At 37.8% G+C, this 14,125-nt stretch overlaps 4 protein-coding genes across 4 annotated transcripts; 3 read left to right on the top strand and 1 right to left on the bottom strand.

Moving 5' to 3' along the window:
* Window positions 1-645: 645 nt before the first annotated feature.
* Window positions 646-5,249, top strand: BATDEDRAFT_22443 (uncharacterized protein; the record flags this gene model as incomplete). Its single annotated transcript, XM_006675507.1, has 16 exons — window positions 646-714; window positions 820-1,028; window positions 1,173-1,355; window positions 1,446-1,506; window positions 1,758-2,026; window positions 2,130-2,406; window positions 2,477-2,651; window positions 2,759-2,857; window positions 2,954-3,049; window positions 3,142-3,220; window positions 3,299-3,367; window positions 3,453-3,957; window positions 4,079-4,318; window positions 4,396-4,500; window positions 4,532-4,736; window positions 4,822-5,249. 16 exons carry the CDS (start codon window positions 646-648, stop codon window positions 5,247-5,249), a joined length of 3,069 nt encoding a protein of 1,022 aa, XP_006675570.1.
* Window positions 5,250-6,020: 771 nt separating this feature from the next.
* Window positions 6,021-9,732, top strand: BATDEDRAFT_85257 (uncharacterized protein; the record flags this gene model as incomplete). Its single annotated transcript, XM_006676368.1, has 7 exons — window positions 6,021-6,037; window positions 6,123-6,245; window positions 6,460-7,031; window positions 7,160-7,262; window positions 7,359-8,293; window positions 8,406-9,359; window positions 9,464-9,732. The coding sequence occupies 7 exons, from the start codon at window positions 6,021-6,023 to the stop codon at window positions 9,730-9,732; spliced, it is 2,973 nt and encodes a 990-aa protein (XP_006676431.1).
* Window positions 9,733-10,045: 313 nt separating this feature from the next.
* On the bottom strand, window positions 10,046-11,799 carry BATDEDRAFT_15731 (uncharacterized protein). The gene is made up of 8 exons (XM_006675081.1): window positions 11,758-11,799; window positions 11,579-11,688; window positions 11,204-11,438; window positions 10,979-11,107; window positions 10,830-10,895; window positions 10,541-10,738; window positions 10,330-10,475; window positions 10,046-10,228 (listed from the first exon to the last, which is right to left on the bottom strand). The coding sequence occupies exons 1-8, from the start codon at window positions 11,788-11,790 to the stop codon at window positions 10,144-10,146; spliced, it is 1,002 nt and encodes a 333-aa protein (XP_006675144.1). The 5' UTR covers window positions 11,791-11,799; the 3' UTR covers window positions 10,046-10,143.
* Window positions 11,800-12,052: 253 nt separating this feature from the next.
* On the top strand, window positions 12,053-13,552 carry BATDEDRAFT_22440 (uncharacterized protein; the record flags this gene model as incomplete). The annotated part of the gene is made up of 1 exon (XM_006675506.1): window positions 12,053-13,552. The coding sequence occupies one exon, from the start codon at window positions 12,053-12,055 to the stop codon at window positions 13,550-13,552; it is 1,500 nt and encodes a 499-aa protein (XP_006675569.1).
* Between the last annotated feature and the right edge of the window lie 573 nt (window positions 13,553-14,125).

The following is a 14,125-nucleotide window of genomic DNA, read 5'->3' as shown; positions in this document are numbered from 1 at the left end:
GGACAAGATTGCTTGCTATTTGATATGTATTTATTGATCTTGGCACAGCAGATACCCTTCATTTGCTGGTTTTAGTGGGTACTGCATGTGGTAAAGGCATTCATAATTATAATTATGCGCGTGCATGGCAACATTATAAACCGACAATGCTTCTGGTTAGTCTCAAGTGGTGAGTGTTCAGGTGATTGGAACGCATTTATCCAGCTTTTATACGCACTGATGCACGAGTAGTGTCCATTGGCTTCCATCACTTGAAATTCACGGCTAGCGACAAAGGGAATGAAAAAAGGTAAATGGAAAATTGCTAGCAATCTCAACCGTTCTCACTCCCAGTGGCCATGTATTTGAGGTATTTACATGCCCTCTTGGTCATTGCTCATTTTATTGATCAAATGTTGTCAGAAAATAAAGACTTTAGTTTCGTGATCTGGCATTGGTCTAGCTAAATCTACTATCTGATACAGATAGAATGATACCATCACAATCAAATCAACAGGAGCACATCACCCTGTTCATTACAGCAAAGTGGGTTTGGAGGTTTCAAGCCTTGGTAAACTGACAAAACCTGCGAGTTGAAATCAAAACTCCGCTTTATAGCACGTTTATTCAGTATCTGTAGTTTTAATATTGACCAAACTAGTTATAATGAATGGCGACATGTTTTGTGCTCAGGAGTTATCCAGTCTATTATCTGGCGGCTCCCAATCTTGGGCGGTAAGCGAGTATATACAAATAATGACTTATTTTCAAGGAGTTGATGCTAAATTGTTACAGATGAAATTGAACTGGATAAACTGTTTTGATTGATATACAACTTAGGAGAATCCAACTCGGAAACAGCTGCAGTCTGAACAAACCGAGTTAAATCGAGTTGGTAAAACACTCACTCCTGGATCTATTGGTCTTCCCAAAAAAACGGTATCTACTACAGGTGTAGCTGTAAAGCCACAGTTAGATTCCAAGGACATTTGGGATGAAAATGAGGTGGATGATTACGTTGAGGATGATGACCCGAGACCAGCACCAATGTAGGTTGGATCGGAAACCAATATTTTTGGGTTTAGGGCAATGAAATGTCTAGCCAAGGGGTTTTAAATCATTATTGCTTTGACAGCAATATGGACATCAAGTAAACTAACAAAGATTGATGCAATTAATGTTCATAATATTAGATACAGCTTTGGATATCGGCAAAAGGTGTCCTCGGAAGACATGTTTCTTGGAATGAGTGGTAAATGCAACTCTATTGGTCACTGTGATGAATGTGTCGTCAAAGTAGAGTTGCCAGAAACACTTTCAAAGGACATTGAAATGAGTTTTATAAACAACATTATGGATCTCAGATGTCCTCGATTGTAAGTTTATCGTGTCGAGAATCATGCTTTACAAAATGTTGAATACTTGATAAATCGCCAATTCTTGACATGCACTATCCGTGTTTACAGTAAGCTAAAGTTTCCACTGCCCGTCAGTGTCAATGACAAGAGCGGAAGTGCACATTTTGATGTGAGCAGCCATGTTTTGACTGTGGTTCTGCCAATTATACAGCAGTTTCCACTATAGACTCATCAGATCTGGACCAAATAAACTCTTGTTGACTCTTGAATATTCGGTTAGAGATGGCAACATATTTCATCTATTGAATAGTAACATTACTTTTGGATAACATGGCCATCCAGCAATTTAAACGATCCAGAGAATACATAAAGGGCTCAAGTGAATGACTTGATGCAATATTTCACTTGACTTTGAATTAGTCGACTGCATACATGCAGTCAGGCGGTGATGGCCGAATGCATGGGCGAGGAACTGGTGCAAGTCGTCACAATAAAAACCGTTTTTCTAGTGGACAAGGAAAAAGGCAATCCAAGACAGGCAATGGCATTGCTGTGGATGGACCAGCTACTGGCTTTAATGCAGGCAATACTGCTGATGTTCGAATGGCATCTAGACAGTCGGCTACTGTTCAACAAAAACCAAGTCAGATGCTTTCCAAACAGCAATCTGGACCAGCCTATTCTGCAGAGTAAGGCTCTTGTTTGCTAGTGGAGTGTTATTGAATAGTCTATCAGGTTTGATGCAAACATGGCTAGGAAGTCTGACTTGTTTTTATACCGAGTTGATAATAGAACATTGGCAGCAATCATTAAACAACTAAAAGATGCCACTATTTCTCAGTCTGGAGCGACGAATAAAGGAATACATGACGTATCCCAGATTAATTCGCCATCAAAGCAGTCAGAGCTTATTCCAGATGTCACTCATTTGAGACTTCAGATCGCCATGCTAGCAGAGGATGCTATTTTATCTGATCCACAAACTGCACTACAGCAAGGACTAGACGAAACACTTTGGTCTTTGGTATACCAACAGCGTATTCAAATTCTTCGCAATAGCATTCAATCAGTAAGATTGCATTTGAATGACCGATAGTTTGTTCTTGCCAGGCCCATTAGTAATACTATTACACTATTAGTTGCAAAAACAGCAGTCCATATCTTCAAAAGAAATACCACAAAATCATATAGATGGTATAGACCGCATTAAAGATGAATTGGCATCCCTTTTAAAATCGGCAACTTGTTTTTACAGGACACTGATATTGGAACTGGACAGTCGTCAGGAAGAGTTGTGGTCTACAGTTTCAATTTGTATGTATTTGTCCAACGAGATATTTAATTTTAACATGCCAAAATGCAAATTTTAACAAATCCAATTGTATCTTGACTATACTGGTTTGGGCTCATCTTGGTTTTAGGGGAATTGCTGAAAATCAACAAAAGTAACCATATCCCAGATGTAAAGGAATCTATACGTACACTCATCTTCAACTGCCTAGTTTTTCTTGGAGATATTGGTATGCATACTATTAGTATCAACAGTTACATTTGGTGCCATCTACTCCAATTATTCAACCTTGCATTAACTGTGATCATGATGCTTATAAATCTAGAACGCTATAGCTTCTCCCTAGTTTTTCCCGACTCTTCAGTTTGGCATACCTCGCTGATGTACTATGAGAAAGCATTAAGAATTCTTCCATTTGTTGGTAAGGTGACCACTAATTTTAAAACTGTTTCAATTGCTACTGTTGAATTACAGTTTGTTTCGAGATTCAGTTTAAACTTTGATGTATTATAGCTCGTCCACACTCCAAAATTGCAATGATGTATAGTTTTCAAAAAAATACTCTTGAATGTGTGTATCATTGTGCTCTCAGGTATGTCGAGGTTTAAATTACTGAATGCAGTAAAGTTTGGATCAGGTTTTAAGACTGTTTTTATATTTATATCAATAGTGTTGGGATCGCCAAAGAATCGGCAGTAATTCGCGATAATTTGACTCATGCTTTTCATAAGCTATCCAAGTATATGCGCGTTTATAAATTATATATGTTGGAGGCTTAATGCTACTGCAAATGTATAATCTAATTTTATGCATCTTTACTATAGTGATCTACCCAGTGATTCAAATACTTGGGTAACTTTGATTTTACAATATGCTGCTCAGCTGTTCTTGGCAGCTAATGACAAGCAAAATACCATTGGTTCATTGGATTCCAACATACTTGAAGCAGTAGCATTGGCAGATTTTACTTTGTCTCAAACTATAAAACAGCTCGTCAAATTAGCAACCATATTCATAGTTATTGCAAGCGATTTGGATTACAAATTTGAATCTACTCCACAAAGTGATGTAGCAAAACGTCAAGATATTCGCTACGCACAGACAGTAACAGTTGCTGGATTGCTAACAATGGCATCGATTTCATTGAAGATTTTAAATGAGCAATGTGAAAATGAGACGTTCATCGACGATATCAATACCGATGGGTTTGCACTGTCGACCCATCTGGTGCACGTCTCGCTTGTATCGACATATCTATCCATTCATGTTGAACAGCTACAAGTTTTACAAGTATACAGTAAACAATTGGCGATTCAGTCTATGCAACATGTAAGTTTAGTTGTTTATAATTGTAAAAATGATGCTTTTCAATTCAATTGGAGATGCATATTTATAAAACACTTTTTATACTTGTAATTAACTATTGATCCATGGTTGATGTCCTGTGCAGAGATTATCTCATTTTACATCTCTTTTAGCAAACTTTGTAAATTTCATTTCATTGTTTGCAGATGTGGAAAGCAACAACAAGCCAACGCTTGAAGATATTGCTTTGGTTGGTCTTGAATGTATGCGCAAGATATATCTCTCTGTTGACAGCAGTTTAGAACAAACTCGCATTGACTCGGATCCAATATCTACAAGATTATCGCGAATAGCAAATCTAGCAAGAGAAATTGCTCAAACAACAGTATGTAATAGTTCAAAGTACAATATTTAGTTCATGAGTCTGTCTAGCATTATTTTGACTTTTCATGTAATATTTAGCAATTTTCAGAATTTTGGTGGGATGAAGACCAGTGCAAGTTTATGTCGGTCGATCTTGAAGAAAGGGCAGGTTATATTGGGCTTGAATGGGCTTATAGAGTTGATGTTTATTTACATGATAGTTTGACTTGTTTAGAGACGAAATCAAATCAGTGGTATGCGAACACTTGCATCCGAACGTCTTAAGGATCAAGTTCAGTCACTGCAACTCAAGGCAGATCGAGAGAGTAGTAAAGCATATCCCTTTGCTGTTTTAGATGCACATGCATTGATTGATGCGTTACCAGCCATCAAATTTTGTCTAATGAAACAAACTTGTGTGATTGCCATACCCATTGATGGTATGTACAGTTTATCAAGGTTTTACGTTACATGTGACTTTTGATGGTTATTTATTGCTTTCACTCACTGTTGATGATTGTGTAGTGATTCATGATTTGGATCAATTTAAAACTGGAACCAACACAATCAATGTGCGTGCTCGAGAATGTATTCGATATCTTGAGCAACGTTTCAAGTATCGATCACCATTTCTAGTTGGACAGCAGGCAGGTGAAGCAATCGAACCCACACAACGTGCTGCTGTTCATGCAGAGGATGCCTTGTTAAAAACCAACAGTAGCGCTGTGTTTGTACCCGAGACCTATAAAGGAATCATGACATATTGCTTGTTTGTTCGTGCCCGTGTCAAAACAGCATGGAGTTTTGGAAAGATTGGCGACTTTATGCTTGTAACAGACGACTCTTCAAGAATGGATGTTGCACGATCGCTTGGAATTTCTTGCTTATCTGTTGGCTCCTGGAGAGCACGGTATGGCGGCAGTCTTAGGTTTCAATCAAGAACGTCTCTGTAATAAAAATTGCAGCTATTCAATTTAGTTTGTGCTATATATTTGGGTTGATATTTCTTGATGAAAAAAAACATATTTTTGACTGCTTGCTACATCAATCCTAAAATCCATCTAATTTCCAGTATTTAAAATTTAATCCGAGACTGCCCGTATTAGTCCGACAATGTAGCATCGTGTATACTTTTAAAAATTCCAACATATTTCACAAGTTACTATGTAAAGTAGACTGAATTACAGCCATATTCACGTAAAATGGATCACTGAATAAACGTGCCAAAGTGCATAGTAAACTGTCAGTTTCGTAGAATAATTGATGCCAACTTACTGGACAATATTGTTTTTAAACTGCTAGCTTATTGATATTTTCATTGGTGATTGGCATAAACAATTGTTGTATTACTGAAACATGCAATGCTTGCTTTTTTGAACTAGATTGCAAACATATCCGACAGTTTAGGATACAACAAAAATGAGTTTGAAAACATCAAGATCCAATATCTGGACTGGACTGCAATGCAATGCATCTAGCTTGATATTCGATATTTGATGATCGTACAATGTATGGTTATGCCAATGAGAACAGTCTTGGTTTACAATTATAGTGTGATTGTATTATATGATGGATGGTGTGTTTATTGAATTGAAAATGTTGATTAAAGCCAGTTTGTAGTAGGAAAACGCAACAATATTTAAATATTGCAATACAAATCAAGTCACCACAAGATAAATACAAGTTTTCCATTTTACGTGAATACGGCTGTAAAACAACACATGATGGCAGGGGAATATTTGTAAGCCTTGGCAATACAAATCCAGATGATTATAGATGAGCTTTATAGATGTTGTTTATACTAAACTCCTATTGTGCCTTGATAGTTTTAAGCATCAGTTGGAGCAACAACATGAGCCTAAGCAGGCGCGACTGAATTTGCTGGAGCAACGGCTACATATCCAACAACTTGTGCAAAAACTAGCAAAGGAAACAGAAAAACAAAGAAGGTAAGATATTGCAGCATGGCATTTAAAGAGCTCATGTGGTGTTCTATACAGTAGTTGCGTTCTGATGTAGTCATCTGAACAAGGCTAACCAAACGCCATTTCATAACTTGCCAACACTCGAAATGAAATCAATACATGCCATTAAAACCATCACTCAATTTTACATACTATTTGGTCAATATCTATTTATAATGCATTGATTGGGCACAATCAGAGCTGCACTCGAACGACGGCTTCAGCTTCAAACCGAGGAGAAACAAAAAAGATGTGAGCGACTTCATCTTCCTCGATCTCGTCCATGGTCAGCACCAGTATCATCCAAATTACCAACACATCTAGCAAAATTCGAAAAGTATAACCAATATGGTACAAGGAATTCGCAGTCCTGTTTTACTCGACACAATGAAAATCTAACAACTAGTTTACATTCAATACCATTTCGGCGAAATCTATCACCAATACAAAAATGCCATATTAAGCTTTCACAACCACATCAGTCTGCATTCGACACATTCACTCAAGCGCCAAATCCATCACAGCACAAATTTACCACTAATAACTCGGATCCATCACATTCAAATGCGCATTCAGCATCAATATCCAATCGAACCTCCAGTAAACTCCAAATCCATAAACACAAAAGTGACCACAGTCCTGCATCCATTCCATCTACAGCGGATTTTGATGATTCAAGCGATTCTGACGAGTTTGATGAACAGTTTAAAAAACAAAGCATGACAAAATCTAGCCGACCTAATACTGCTTCGTCTATATGGCCCATATCAAGTGAGTTGCATATATTGTATCAAGGCAAATAATAACGACAAGCTGGTGTGGTCTGTTAATCAATTTAAAGTATTTTATTTGAATTTAATAACTGTTTATTTTCCACAAACCAATTCCATCAAACTTAGAAGCCCAACTTCAATTTCCTTCAGTAATGACTATCAATAATCGGGAAGTGCGGGTACTGCGTGGTATGGATGTAGAAGTAGTCGAAAAAGCAAAATACCAAATGTAGGTTTCTATTTTATATTTGCTCACAATTGTATAGTCGAGTGCATATTGATTGCTGGTGTTGTTCATATAGGTACTAAATACTTGGATTTATAGATTTCCAGTCAAGCCTAAAGAAGTGCCAAGTATTGTGGATATATCACCAATCGGAGAAGAGTTTGGAGCTTGTAATGATGGATTGAAAATTATGGTACACGATCCATTCCAAAAAGATTCAAGCTGGGCACATTCATCGCCATCATCCTTCAAAGCCACATGCGAGCTGAATACAGAGCCAGTATCGCGCAACGATGCTGTGTCTTGTAGTAAGCATACTGGACATACTGCTGCATCTTCAAAAACAAACCAAAAAGAATTCCTTGCAGCAGATTTAATGGATCAAACGGTAAATCATGTTTCTGAACCAGATTCATCTCAGTTTGTTCCTGCTCCTCCAAAACGTGAAAAACCTCGATCTCAATCTGCAAGACTTCGTAACGTTCAAGCCACGCCATTATCCATAACAAACAATACTTTGCTGTCACAACTACAAAATCGGAATTATTCCAACACTGATAGCTTGCCAATATGTAATACAATGATTAGTTCATCAGATTGCGTTGACTCGATGCCTTTTTGTTCCGAAACTCAACTGCACAGCACTTTACAGTCTACAGAAACGGAAACAGCGAAATCTGGTGAAAAATCATTACTAGGACACAATTGTATATTAGAAACCCCACCTTCATTAGAATCCATATATAGTACACCACAGTCTTCGTGTTCTTCTACTGCAAACATTCATGTTGAACATTCTCTTGAAATTTTGTCAAAAAAAAGTCATCCAATACAAGCACAATCTAGACTTTCAGCACACAGGAAAAAAAGAAATGGCGATTTAGAAAAGGTTACGTATAAAAAAGATGACTTGGTTGCATCAAAATCGTTGCATCAACTAGATAATGCTTCTCTTGAATGCCATTATCAACCCTGTACTACTCCATCGACTCATTTTAGTGCTCGCAGTGAGGATGATCATCCACCGCATTCAGGTAAACTTTATTTTGCTTACAATGATCAATGTTTTAGTTTTTAGTAGTATCAATTATTGAAATATTTTCAAATTAACATAAATTAAACCCACGTCAATACTCAATCTTTTAGATGGCCCAAAAACACATCTTGGCGAAAGTAACTTTTGTGATATGGCTTGTTCAAAGCTACCTATTCCTAATGGTGTAGGATCTGGTTCAAACATATCAGTTCAAAGCCTAAACTTGAATTCAGGAGCAGATCGAGATTCAGCACAGATTCAACCGGCAGTAGATTTAAATCTCACAGTGTCATCTATAAATGGCTCCATTTCGTCAGCTATAGCACATGCGTCATGTTCAAATGAACAATTGATCCAAGATACTATACTAGATCAACAATTGGTTACTGGCAATATTAAAACAGTAATGCCTAGTCATTCAACGGAAAATTTGAAAACTGAGTTGAGCACCAACAGTGCACTTACCACTCAAAATTCTCAAACTCTGTCAGTACCATCAATGGATAATTGCTCAGCTATTACCCCAACATATACCCAAATGCATAGTTTCGGATCGAGTCAATCGTCAGATCAAAGCTTGTCACAAAATATAAATTTAGAACACACGCCAAATACCAAACTTGAGCCAGAAATAATCATTCATGTACCTCATTCGCCAAAAATAACAGTTCCATTTCGTACATCACTTCCACGTCGAGCATCATCAGCCGGCCGTCGCGTTTGCATCAATGAGTTGAATCAAGATACACCAGAAAAAGTTCATGTAGCAACAAAGGGAATGAAACCAATTCGATCAGCCCTCAAAAACACACGCAGTTCATTTTTAAACATTCGACCCGGGTCAAGTTCAGTGAGATGTCCAGTCATGGCCAATGCTTTGCTAGAAACCTCCAATTGTTTTTCATCCAGCATTCCTGTTCGAAAAAGCGTATCAAAACCCAACAGGCCTAGTGTTTGCGGATCAACATCAATAAAGCAGTCAACGCATGGAAAGATTATTGTAGAGTCTGATAAAGTAAATCTTTTATTTGATGACGTGCCAGTTTCGGTAGCGGATCATAAAGGTAATGGTCAAGATTGATTTTTGTTTCGAGAGCCAATTTAAGTCGGCACTGTTTAATGCACTAACACCAATTATTATGGTATATAATTGTGACAATATAAATAGCCGAAATGGAAACTTTTTTACTTGTGGAAAAACTGTCAAACATTTCTGAATTGACAGTAGAAGAAGTAGATGCAAAAGTAGGAAAAATTCAGACGAATCAAAATTATTACTCTTGCCAAGATGCAGTAAAGTCAAATGCTCCATATGATGGTGCTATTTTATACCAGTTGAGTGAAAGTCAATTGGTCAATTCTATCAATGAACTTGACAAGATCTTGGAATATCGGCGAAACTCGCAAAATATCACTTTTACAACCGCATTCACATAAAATGAAACACTTGTATTTATCTTGCAGATTTTATTTGCTTTGGAATAAACAATGATTACATATTTGTTACGCTTTCCTACTACAAACTGATTTTAATAGGCATTCTTAATTCAATAAAAATAACATCCATTATATAATACAAACCATAGTTTTAAACTGAAATTCTTGATCAAGTCTGTACAAACTCTTTATTGTATCCTAATCTTGCAGATATATTATATACTTGGTATCCTTGTTTAGCGTTCCATTTACAATAATATAACCGTAAAAACAGTGGTTTGATGTACAGCAATCTTGAGTATTTTTCATATTTGCCATCCGATTTGGACATTGAGCTTGATTCATTTGCTTTAAATTGAAAATGACACATTTTTCGATTTTAAAAAGATACAATGTAGTTTACCATAAAACTCAGTCATGCACTGAGGGATTAAACAAAACATCTTTAAGCACTTGTGACATAAGTCCGTGAATGGCTTCTGTTGTAATTTTGGAGCTGTGTGCATTTGTATATGTAAGTGAATGTTTGATTTACGACCACAAATAAAAATCATGGCTCAATAAAACATGCACGAGTTAATTCAAAGTTACATTTACCTATCTTGTGCTAGTTTAAATATAGGAGCTTCGTCTTTTTTGGCCGATTCTACACTCAGCATCCGGGGAGCAGCTCCAACTGAACTCTCAGTGTGTTCAATTTTGTTGGCCAAGTCCTTGATTTGATATGCAGCATACTCTCGATTCTACACGAAATAAAGAAAATAAGTCCAACAAAACAGTTGAATTTTATGCCAACATTCAAACATACAGTCAACAGTCGCGACGATGAAAGCGTATTGACCCAGTATTTGTTCCAAAGAAGCTCCAATAGCTGGCTATCGGTACTTGACTTGAAGTAAGAAATTTCCAATGGGTAATATTGGTTACAATGAACACCAAAATCTTCAATTTTGTTTAATGGGATACTTTGATACTCTAGTGCATCTGTATTTGAAGGACTATATCCCTATATACAAAATACAGCGAGTATTTCCAAAAGTCAGATTTGTATCAATGGCAAGCTATTTGCATAAACGTGGTATTGCAAAGCACCATACTTGTGGATATGTACGAAATGCGCCAATTTCAACTTTTCCTGCAGAAATAGTTCGGTTGGGATCAATCTATAACGGTAATCAAGATTAGTTATGAAAAGTTGAGTATTCAATTGGTATTATAACCCACAGGACATTTAGACTAGGCTTACAACAACAGCAACAAAAGGTTCTTGAAATTGCTGATTAAGCATCTGTGTGCCAACATCGATTCCAGAGAGCCAACATCCATAGCCGGGATGACTGTGGTACCATCCAATAGCATTTTCAAGACGGCCGACCTAATATGCCAAGTTTAAAACGATCCAATCAGCTGTCATTTTGTCCGAGTTTAAAGCTTGAGATGCAACATAAACATCAGTACTAAGTTGAATTACTTGTTTGATTTTGGTCATATATTCGACCATATATTCATAGCCTTCTGCTTGAGCATTCACCCTGGTTTCAGTTCCTTCAACCGGAAGAGCAAATGAGTCCATAACAATCATGGTGTCATCTACAACTTTTCCCTGCATCATGCCCATGACTTCAATATTTCCACCAGAGCGGGAGTGAATGACCATTTTGATGAGCGCTACAGCAGAGATCTTAATTTTTTTAAAGTGATGAGGACTAGATACAAACACAGAGTGTTCATGAAATGCCAGTGAATTAGTTGAGCGGAGATCAAGATATGGTCATTCTGCTAGTTGAGCAAAAGCCAATAGCAGCCAATGTATCTTAATAAACAGTACAACCAGATTAAAACATACTCCTTGGCCCATGGACGGGAATTCTGAATCTGTTTTTGCTGATTGCTGTCGTAGTAAAAGATTGCATCTCTGCTATCGACTTCCTTGATATTGTTTTCCAACTCAAACCTCTAAAAATATTGAAACGAGTTGAGAAATGGCATACCAGTTCAAAACAGTCAAAACAATCCTCAGATTACCTTGCGGGCACTCAAAGAGCTTGATGCCTGCATCCTTCTCCTTCAGATGGTTTGCGTGTAGAATTGATGTCAAGATTGCCAACATCGATTGTTGCAGACAATTACTCATCACGTGACAATTGGGTTGTTTGGCTCGTTTGGCCAAAGTTTGAATTGCCAATAAATTCCAATGCAAAACGATCCCGACGGAACGGAGAACGAGCTGCTCGACACTCTGTCGCAGATCGACTCGATTAATTCAGAGTTAAAACTTATTGATGATTTGAATGTGTCTACAGACTCTATTGATCCTGCAATGAATATTGCTAGACAAGAACTGGTTGCTGCTCGACACCATCTACAGGAATTGGCCAATCTTCAGCAACTGCTTTTACAAAATGATATCGCTCTACCGCCTCAGCCAACTTTGGATAGTCCAGATATACAGTATGTTCATGATGTTACTCATCCAGATATCGAGGACTCTGCCACCAGTGCATGTGCTACAAATACTTGCAATTTTACTGCTGGATCTCTGTGTTGTGCTCCGTTTACCATGCCCAACTCGTCGCATACTTACTATCTCTTGGCTACCATTATGTCAATCCAAAGTGAATCCAAACAAAACAGCTCTGATATTGATTCACAGATGAAATCTAATCACAGCGATTCCACTGCAACTGTCATGCTATTGACGCCCATGACTTTAGAATCTTGTCCATGCCAAAACTTGAATGCTTGTTCTGGAGATTGCAACAGATCGCATGGCATTACGCTACCACTGTCCGTACTGCAGGACTCTTCCACTTTGGACTATGAAGCTATCCTTTCTGGTGCTGAGCCACGCGTTCTGGCAAAGTTTTCTGATGGGCTGTATTATAATGCCATGATCGGGTCCATTCGTGAATCGGATGTGCTGGTTGAATTCAGTGATTATACAGGAGATATCCATAATGTTGCGTTTGAGGATTTGCTACCGATTTTAAATATAGACTCTAGCTTTTTGTCACATACGCATCAGTCATCTAAAACTGATCTGGGTAATGCTGTCAGTTCTTTAAGTGAGGTATTTTATGACAGCCAGGATGACGATTCCACTCATCAAGATTCAGACAGTGATGATTTCTTGGACAATACAGTTCATGTTCGGAAATTAGCAAACACCGAGTTTGGTGCTTGGGAAATACACACAAAAGGAATTGGAAGTCGACTGATGGCCAAAATGGGTTACCGTGTTGGATCTGGTCTAGGTGCTGCTGGAAATGGCATTTTAGAACCAGTGGAAGTCAAAGTGTATCTACCAGGCCGTGGCGTTGGACATGCAGATATACCACAAAAAAAGAAGCGCAAGAGAAAGAATGCTCGATATGATAGCAAAAATAGGCACACATCACAGAATCATGAAGACACTGAAAAGCCGGATGTGTTTTCATTTATAAATACGCTAAACGGAGCTAGTCAGTCAGCAGCCTCATCACTCAATATAAAAAGTTCTATGGATTCTGACCAGTCACTATCCAACGCATCACAAAACAGCAGTCTTACTTCTACATCCGTAACAGATACAACTAAAAACAAGACATCATCACATCTGCGGATCATTCAAATACAGCAAGAAACACAGAAGCTTAATGCAGAACTCAAGCGTGCAACAGAAGGACTCTTGCGTAATCGTGGCGATCCTCGGTTGAAAGAGATTTATCAATACAAAATATCCCATATAAAAGTGCACATTGATCAACTGAGTCATGAGGGGTCCAAAAGTAGCAATGCGCTCAAACGGGAAAGAATCAAAAAAAGCATGATGGAGTTTTGAGACTTGTATGCCATGCGGATACTAATGCGGATACTTGTGATTTGAGTTGTAAATCGGATGATTTGACGCAGTCGAGAAGGTATGGTGGTAGGATTTTTACCATTTCATTGTGTAAAAGAAGTGTATGTTGATCCTTTGTAGACGGGATCGCTATGGTGTGATTACTTTGAAAATACGTGATGAGAGAGTCGCGAGCATCTTCAAGACTCATGGTATTTAACGGAACCGATTGTTCAAGTAGCTGATCCACAATCCGCTTTATGTCATCATGCGTATATACTATATTAAAATCATCTGCATAGATATTGGCTATTGCCAAGTCCAAATAACTGATTAGTTTTAAAATTCTGCTATTGGAATGAATTCTAAACACATGCTAAAACCTACGCTCAATCCTATTAATACTGTGACCAGATATAATCAAAATACGATGTGTAGGTGAGTTTGGAGCATGTTCTGATATCTCACCATCCTCGGATGGATCGTTTGCTTCGACATTGTCAGGAGTTGCTATAGCTGGTGTTGTAGATTGACCACCACTTTCCTAATCAAATGAATATTGTACAGTCGATA

Source organism: Batrachochytrium dendrobatidis (assembly GCF_000203795.2).
Source record: "Batrachochytrium dendrobatidis JAM81 unplaced genomic scaffold BATDEscaffold_1, whole genome shotgun sequence".
NCBI classification, from domain to species: Eukaryota; Fungi; Chytridiomycota; class Chytridiomycetes; order Rhizophydiales; genus Batrachochytrium; species Batrachochytrium dendrobatidis.
Note: the sequence above shows the minus strand (reverse complement) of the source record. Positions and strands in the feature narration are given on the sequence as shown.